The following is an 8,512-nucleotide window of genomic DNA, read 5'->3' as shown; positions in this document are numbered from 1 at the left end:
ATTTGGAGTCTGCGGAGGATGTCATCCATAAAATTTACTTGCTGTGGCCTTAATTCTCATATTGACGTTACATCAGTTTTTCATCTAATCATACCTCCCTTCCCCAGTTCTAAGGTCGTCCCGAAGTAAAGTTGAATGTTTCAGTGTTTGAAGCATGTTTTTTACAATTTCAAAGTATTTCATTCAAATTAAATCTTCTACGGGTTGTCAACAGGAATGACCAAGAAAGATTTTTTAAGGGGGGGGGGGAGGCTCTTGCTACCAAAGGCGACAAATTTGATATGTTCTCCTTTCACTAGCATGAAAGCTCATCTGAGTTGGTAAAAAAACATGAAGAAAATTAACTGTTCTCCAACTCAAAAACGACAATGACTTAAATTTTCGACTGAATCGCTCAGTCTTCATCAGCTTTATGACCCAAGTTCTGTGGACGCGTGACTTTTAGCCTTTAAGATGCTCTTGATATAATTTTCCCTTCGAGGGAACATTATCTGAACCTCCACACCACAAATGAGTAAGGTTATTAAAATAAACGCTTTAATAAAAAAAAGTTGGCTCACATTTTAACCCCCAAAAGCTTTCTTGGTCAGTCCCACATAGAATAGTTCGACTAAGCACGTCGGCAGAACGTACTGCACCTGCGCGAAACCCGTAATGTATTGTACATAGTATTTTGGCAGAATGTCTCATATAAGGTTGTATTCGCTCATATAAGGTTAGCATTCCGACAGTAGTTTCCAAATTTTGTTTCAAACAGAAATTCTTCTGCAACAGGAAAAATTCTGATGCAACGTTGACCAAAAACCCAACGAAAAACGCGAAAATGCTGAGTTCTGCCGACGTGCTGTTCGACTACATTACAAAAAAAAAAATCAAGCCTTAGCCTATTTTGTTGAACAAAACAGAACGGAGAACAATGTATCTCATCATCTATAGCAATATATCTTGTCCTTATGAACCATTTGTCATTGCGAGCATATCTTGATATTTCTATGATAACTTTTACCATTAGAAAGCAAATATATTACAAAAAAATGTAGATCTCGTTAAAGGCATCCAATGTGACTTCAGAGCAGCAAAACTGGAAATATTCTGAATAAGGCAATATTTATATTGACACATACTGCTTCACATTAGCACATTTCAATCATTATTTCATACTTTGGGTCCTTAAAACTGGAGAAACAAGACACAAGACGAGTCCTTTATTTTATGGGAGGTACCCTAAAAATCAGCCTAGGGCCCCTCCCCTAATCATTTTCCATCAGAATTTTGTCACTTTTTGCTCGATGAGGGTCAATACACATTGGGATAGTGTAGTTTCAACTCAGTATGTAGATAAGTGACTAGAATATTGACTTTGAAAATTTGGATTTCCAAGCCCTAAAAACTGCACTGGATGCCTTTAAGATCTGCGTAAGCCTTAGCCTAGTTTGTTAAACAAAACAAAACAGAACTGAGAACAATGTATCTCACCGCCTATAACAATATATTTAGTCCTTATGAACCACTTGTCATTACGAGCATATCTTGATATTTCTATGATAACTTTTACCATTAGAAAGCAGGCCGATTTATAGTTAAGTACAATGGTAAACTTATAACGTGAATTTATGATATGATACTGTTTGTTCATCAGAAAAACCAAAATGCACAAAAAACATGGGAGAGTAAAGGAAAAATATTTGATATTCTTTATAATAATCGTCAAAAATATAATTTTCTTCACTTTCTCATGGGTGCTTTTTGGTGCAGTTTTTAATGATATGACACAAGCAGCATCATATCATAAATCAATAGTGTTTGCAGTAACGCACTGTAGTTTGATGAATTTCGAAGTTGGAATACCATAATCAAAGTGAATATTTTCATCAATGGTCCACCATTGTTAATCATACAATTTCAAATGATGCAGATTAGTCGCAAAATTCAGGCACTCTCATAGACTACTAGCCTTTTGACAATTCAAGAAAATTAAATTTACTGATTAAAATTGTGCTTAGTTGCTGCACTGTCAAATGCAAGATGACACATGCTTGTTGCTTCCAGTCAGCAATCTCTGGAATGTGTATTGCAAGGAATCCTGGGATGGTTTCAAATCCCTCTTGCTCCATGCCATAGGTAAGAATGAAATAGAAATATAAAGTTTTCTCTCATGTTTCTCCTCCTCCCTCAGCAATTTTGTTCATTAATATTGGATTCAGTTTCTTCATTTTTGGCAAATGACATAGAACGTGACAAGGATGTATGTAGGAAGGGCAAATAACCCAAGCCTTTATTCATTTTTGATACAGGATTTTGGAAGTGTTTATTTGTTTGTTTGTTTGCTTGTTGTGGCCATTTTCAGACAAACACCGTATATTTTGGACTGGAGCCTTGCTATTAAACTCAAATAGTCAGAAATTTTCTGTAGATGTGCATCAGATATATACCAACAGAAACGCACACTTTTGGCATACTTTCTTTAAAAATTGTATAATTTGGGACTTTTGGGCTGCATTCAAACCTAAATGAATAGTGTTTTGTACGTCATTAGTTAGTTTCTAGTTAGTTCCATATGTCCTGTGTCATGTTCAGTATAGTCTGCGCCAGGCGGACGGCGGTTTCCGCGTGCTGACGGGTGAACGCGTCGTGAGGAACTCTCGGTGCCGGGTGGAGGTTGGGGTAGCGGGCCCGCAGGTACACGTCATCACACCCGAGGTACGACCCGAGGGACGACAGGTCCATGGCGGCATCGCCGACACCGGTAAGTTCATCCCCGCAGCTGGTCTCCAGTGCCATCGCCATGCCTCCTATCTGGTGAATCATCTCGTACTTTCCGAACTTGCCCAGTTGCACAGCTTTCAAAGCTTTCTCTGCCGCCTGGTGGCACATCAGACACGTCCACTCAAAAGAGGTACCGGGTCCGCTTAGGTTGTCCCTGGCAGCCTGTAGGTCTGCTGTAGCCTGGCGATACCAGCGGCCCGCCTCCCGCGGGTTAGGGAAGCCATCACCATCGGTCCTGGGGGGAACCCACTGGCCTGAGCGGGTTCGCCAGCCTCCTAAGTTTCCGCCTTTGTAGCGTTTGCGGAATTGCTCCCTCTGGCGGCGGTGGAACCGAGCATGGGAGTCCCACCTGTTAAAGAAGCTGCTGAAGCTACTTTCTCCGGAATCAAAGCCTCCAGACCTAGACCCTCTTCCTCCGAAACCAAAGCCTCCAGACCCAGCCCCTCCTTTCGTTCTCCTAGGAAGACCCTTCTCAAGCCTGCTGATCTCGGCCTGGATGTGTTTGCACACCTCAGTAGCCAACTCGACGTTGTCAGGGTTCTTATCCGGGTGCCATTGGAGATAGAGGCGTCTCACCACCTTCTTTCTCTCATTTTCTGGAAGCTTCCATGCTTCCTCCAAGATGTTGCTCACTTCTTCCATTGCATCTTCAAGACTCTGAGGTGGCTTAGCTGCTGAAGGAGCTTCTTCGTCTGCCTCCCCTTCAAAGGGAACGAGCGGCCCTGACACGCTGGGGCGGCAAAACTTGTAAAGGTCTGCTGCACTCACTGTTTTTGTGTGTCCGACGTTTATGACATATTGCTTGCCGAGACCGAACGTGAGATCCATAAGTGCAGGGGCTTCCTTGATGACTTGTGCGTACAGAAATGTCATGGTGTATTCTTCCTCCTCCGAATCCTCCAAGTCTGGATCGTACACCTCAAACCCCACATAGTCGCCAGGAGTGAAGTAGTGAGCTGGGTTACTCGTCAGGAGGTGGTGAAAGATTTCCGGGATGGGAGTGCCGAGAGTTGGAAGAGGAGAGTTATCTTGCTCACCGGAAGTGTAACGCTTTATTTTTGCCCTATCAAGTTTCTTTGGAATATCAGATGGATCTTTGACACTCAAAACCATCGAGAGGGGCCCGAGGTTTACCAGTGGACGCCCAAGACCATCGTTGATCACCTCAGCTAGCTCACAAAGAAAAGACTCGTACTCTTCAGATGCTGCGTCTGTGTGTGCCACGTAGAGGGTGTTGTCTTTAATGAAACAGTAGGACGTTCCGTCGCTGTCTTTGATTTGCTCTTGTGATTCCTTGTACACAAGGCGTGTGATCAGCTCTCGTTTGCAGCAGACTGTAATGGACGACGCGAACTCTTCTACAGCGTCCAGGACCTTCTTGTCGTCACATCTTTCGCCGAGGGCATGTTTCGCTAAACGAACTATGGCTTGTTGAAAGTGGGCGCTCAAGAACAATGACGACAATTTTGACTCCAGTACGCAATTAGTGCCCATCACACAAGCCATCTGCTCATCTCCGTCACAAAGTTGTTCCTGTACGAGGGAGCTAAGATTCTTGGGCCTGAGCTGAGGTGGCAGTCGATTGATCAGTTCGTGTTCATCATCAGACAAGTTACAATTCTTTAGGCGAATCAACAGTGTGTAGATGAAGCCATCCTTGACTCTGTCTGTGAACTGTGGGGCATCGTCGAAAACAAGGTCGGTAGACTTTTGCAGCGTTTCCTTCTGACTGGGGAGGTACAGGCATTTTGACTTTTGAAAAGCATCCTCAGTGTCTTGTGTTTCCGACTGACGTCCTCCCCCAAAAGGGATAAGTGACTCAGGTTTCAAAGAACGGAACAATCCAGAAACGGCCATGTATGCGGCGATCTTCTCATTCGGGTCCAGAGGTTCGCCTTTAGACAAAGCATACAGATCCTCGATGACTTTCGCGTATTGCATTGGCGTTGGTTTTTCTGGAGCGCCTAATGAAACAAAAAGCTTGTTGTATGGCCCAAGCTCTATGGGCATGCCATACAAGTATGGCCGAATCTCATGACTTTGCTCGAGTGTGATCGCAATTTGGTCCGGACGAACAAGCCTTCTGCCCTCTTCAACCACCATACATGGCACGTTTCCTAACTTCTCCTTCAAGGAACCGCCATCAGTGGCTTTCTCTGACAGGAATGCGTAGACTTTCAGCATCACCTTCCAAAGAGTTTTGCAGGCTGAGGGTGAGTTTGCTCCCTCTTCCGTCTCCGTGGCTTTTTGTTGCGACAGATGTTGGCAAAGATGTGTGACGTGGCTAGTAACTGTATCTATTGATGGATGTGCTTGGATGCCAAGTCGACGACGCAAGTCCTCAGCATCTCCTCTCCGTAACTCTTGGGCCACATCGTTGGGTAGGAGATTCGCCCTGGTCCAGCAAAGCTCTTGTTCGTCCTCTGGCACTGAGTCCTTGAAGCAGACAAAGGGCAAGACGTCACCCTTGGCTCCATATTGACTGTGCAGCTCGATCAGAGCATTTTCGGCCTTTACAGGTGCAATGAACCTGATACCAGACACTTCTTCAATGAAACGTCCTTCCGACAACTTTTCCATTGTGAAGAAATACTTAACCAGAACGTTTGATTTCTCTGTCAATCGACTCTCTTTGCTTCTGGTTACTTTAACCAGACGTTCCACTTGCCTTGCGTACTCGAGGAACATGGGCTTTGTTACTTCGTGAATAAGCCCGATGTCGATGAAGAACTGTCTCCATTTCCACATTTCCTTTCGATAGTCTTCAGGGAGGAAGTTCTCGTCTGAGACCATTTCACGAAACACGGAATGGTTGTGGTCATAGAAATCCCTCACGGGCCTTCTGCCTCTTTGTGATGGGATGATGCGTAGATGTCGTAGACTTGCCAACAAAGACTCGCGGGTACGTGTATGCTCCTCTACCATATTCATCCCATTTAACATATTCCTTAGGTACTCAAGGTGCACCTTTACTGCCTCATCACTCAGGTGGTCGATGTTGGGGAAAATGTACTTTTGGTACACATCGGCATCCGTAATCCCTAAGCACCCCAATGCCTTGTGTAGTCCCTCGAGTTTGGAGATTTTTTCGAGAAAGACCGCGTCTGACCGTTTAATCCACTCATCCATTTCGGCTGTTGGTATTCCCGCCGGTAACACGTGGCACTGGCGCGTGGTGATGAGACTGATGAGTTTGTTGTGGATTGTTTTGTACAGCGGCAACGATCGCAACATCTGCAGATTCGCTGGATCAGTTTCAAGCTTCCTTACTTCTTCTTCGAAGTACTTTAACAATTCAGTAGCCTCGTTGGTATCCAAACGAGTTGTAGTGGGTCCATGAAGTTCCTGTTCAACTAGGATGAAGTTCAACACTTTTAGAATCCCCACATGGTCTGTGAGACTTGAGATGAAACGTTTTGCAACCTGCAAAGTTGCGTAGCAAAGGGCTGTGGCTGTGTGAAGACAACTTGTGTCCAGCTCCAGGCATTGGAGCTTGCGCAGAATTCCTGCCACTTTGTTCTTTTGTGCAGATATCGACATTTGGTCGAACGTTACGACAGTGTGTGCTTTGCACAGCGGGACTAGGTAACGCTCACCTGGTTGCACCGGAGGAACGACGTTAGACGATATGAAGGGCTGTCCCACCTTCTGTGAGTGTGTGCAAGCCGGCAACACAGCCCATTTGGCGAACAAACCCATAATCTCTTGAAAGACTTCCTCTCCTCTTGTTCCACCTCGGTGTACTTCGTGACCGAAGAATTCCCAAAGACGATAAACCCAATCTTGCGGTGGTGTTATGGGAGACTGATTCAATATGACGGCCCTTCCATTTCCGAACAAAGTCTCCTCAAGTACACGTGGCATCAGTCTGCACAAAGCGTTGGCGTTAAAGCCCTGAACTGACTTGTCAGTGTCTTTACTCAGTAAGTCTGAAACGCAAGAGGTGTGTACAAATAGCTCTGGTTGTGTGGGGACAAGATCGGCATATTCAGTAGCAAACACGGGGCATGAGACGTCGAAAACCCTCAGAATATTATCTGCTGTTAGAAGCAAAGGAAGGTCACGGAGTGCATGCTCCTGTTTTATCTTTTGTGGATCTGATACAGGATGGCCATGTGACATGTGCTCCTGGTTTCCTTCTTGTTTTTCCCTTATGGACAAACAATAGTGGAGAACCACTTGAAGATTCTCTGGCTCTTTGAAAGTAGTTTCTCTAAGTGGTGCAGGGAGTGAGGCTCCAATGTGACACAGTGGATTGTAAGATGCATGCGTCTTAAGAAACTTGGCTACTGACTCTGGCTGGACGCTTTTTACATCTACCTCAGACTTTCTAAACTCTTGATAGATTTTTGTTGCAGAGTGGTCTAGCAGATTAAACCCTAGGGCCAGAAGACTCTCCACCAGTACCTGTCTTCTAGGTTTTCTGGGTTTTATGGTGTTCGCCATCTCTGTTCTCCCAGCATCATCGTACTTCAATGTGTTGAAAAATGCCTCATCTTTTCCAACCCCTGTTGGTGGTAGCCATTCTAATGTCATCTGGTGGTGGCTGCGGCTTCTTGGTTTGCAATCGTGACGTGTAGACCGTAGCACCGGCAAAACGTGAAGATGTTTGCGATCGATGTGCTGATAGAAAGCTAGTGACAGGTCTTTCCACTCATCAGTCGTTTTTGAGACGGATGGAAAGAGATCGTGATACGACTCCAGCGATCTCTTGACGTCCTGTGCCTTTGATACTGTGAAAGGATTCTGTTCTACTTCGAAGTCTGCTGCTCGTTTCGCGTCGAGAACCGCGGCGTACGCCGGAGCGATGACCTCTTTGATCAGCGTCTTGTTCCAGTCGGATTTCATCCCTCCATTCTCGTCTCTCCACAGGTTTCTCCGAGCCTCGTGGTCCAGGGCGAAATGGCCATTCACGTGGACCGGGAGCTGTGTTTCTATGGGGAGTGGCAGGAAGCAGAATGCGCGCTTGGGCCCCATATGGTAACACTTCTGATAATTCCTTGATTGATTGGGAGCCTTTGACGAATAAGGCTGTTTGCAGTCGTTGTGGCAGATAGCTGCCCCCCCTCTTGGAAGTAGACCCAACTCGTTTGCCTCGTGGGCCTCTTTGATGCTGTTTGGGATGTCCTTGTCCTCAAACCCGATTCTCTGGTGAACTATCCACGTCTCCTGGTGCTTATTGTTGTCACGTAGGTCCAAGTTGTACGTGACATGGTGAGTTGGCAATTCGTGGAGAGGGTCTTCACTGTGAGCACATTCAGCCACGTAGTCCGCAAACTTGCGTCGGTCTTGCTTTGCCTTCTTTGAAATGAGTGCTTCGGCGTGATAGAACTCACGCGAGGTTCCGTCCTTCTCTATGATGGAGATCTTGATTTTTTCCACGCTGTTGAGGAACAGGAGGACTTCAAAGCTTTCACTTTGGAATCTGTCCAGGAGGCTCATGACCATTTTTTCCGTGACTTCTTTGTCACTCAGGTCGGAGGCTTTAGCCATCGTCGTCGTCCGCAAAGGAAATCTGAACATGGTGCTCTCCTGAGACGAAAATGCAGGCTTGTCGCTGAGATAGCAGTTGAACACATCCTTGTATTGTTGCCTCAGGTAGGCGTCGATGCCACGAAGCATTCGTCCCGGGCACTCCAGTCTCGCTCCTGGGACAAATCGGAGCTGCGGGTCGAAAACACACAGCGTGTCTCCTCCTGTCATGAAGGACGGACAGTCTGTCAGGTGGTAGACCGCGTTGAAGCCG

At 45.8% G+C, this 8,512-nt stretch overlaps 1 protein-coding gene across 1 annotated transcript; it reads right to left on the bottom strand.

The window, feature by feature from the left end:
- Positions 1–1,883: 1,883 nt before the first annotated feature.
- Positions 1,884–8,504, bottom strand: LOC109472868 (sacsin-like). Its single transcript, XM_019772732.1, has one exon. It carries the CDS (start codon positions 8,467–8,469, stop codon positions 2,548–2,550), a length of 5,922 nt encoding a protein of 1,973 aa, XP_019628291.1. The 5' UTR covers positions 8,470–8,504; the 3' UTR covers positions 1,884–2,547.
- Positions 8,505–8,512: the final 8 nt, after the last annotated feature.

The sequence above is a fragment of the Branchiostoma belcheri genome, unplaced genomic scaffold (assembly GCF_001625305.1).
Source record: "Branchiostoma belcheri isolate BF01 breed outbred unplaced genomic scaffold, Haploidv18h27 scaffold287, whole genome shotgun sequence".
Taxonomy (NCBI): Eukaryota; Metazoa; Chordata; class Leptocardii; order Amphioxiformes; family Branchiostomatidae; genus Branchiostoma; species Branchiostoma belcheri.
This window is presented reverse-complemented; position numbering and strand designations above follow the sequence as displayed.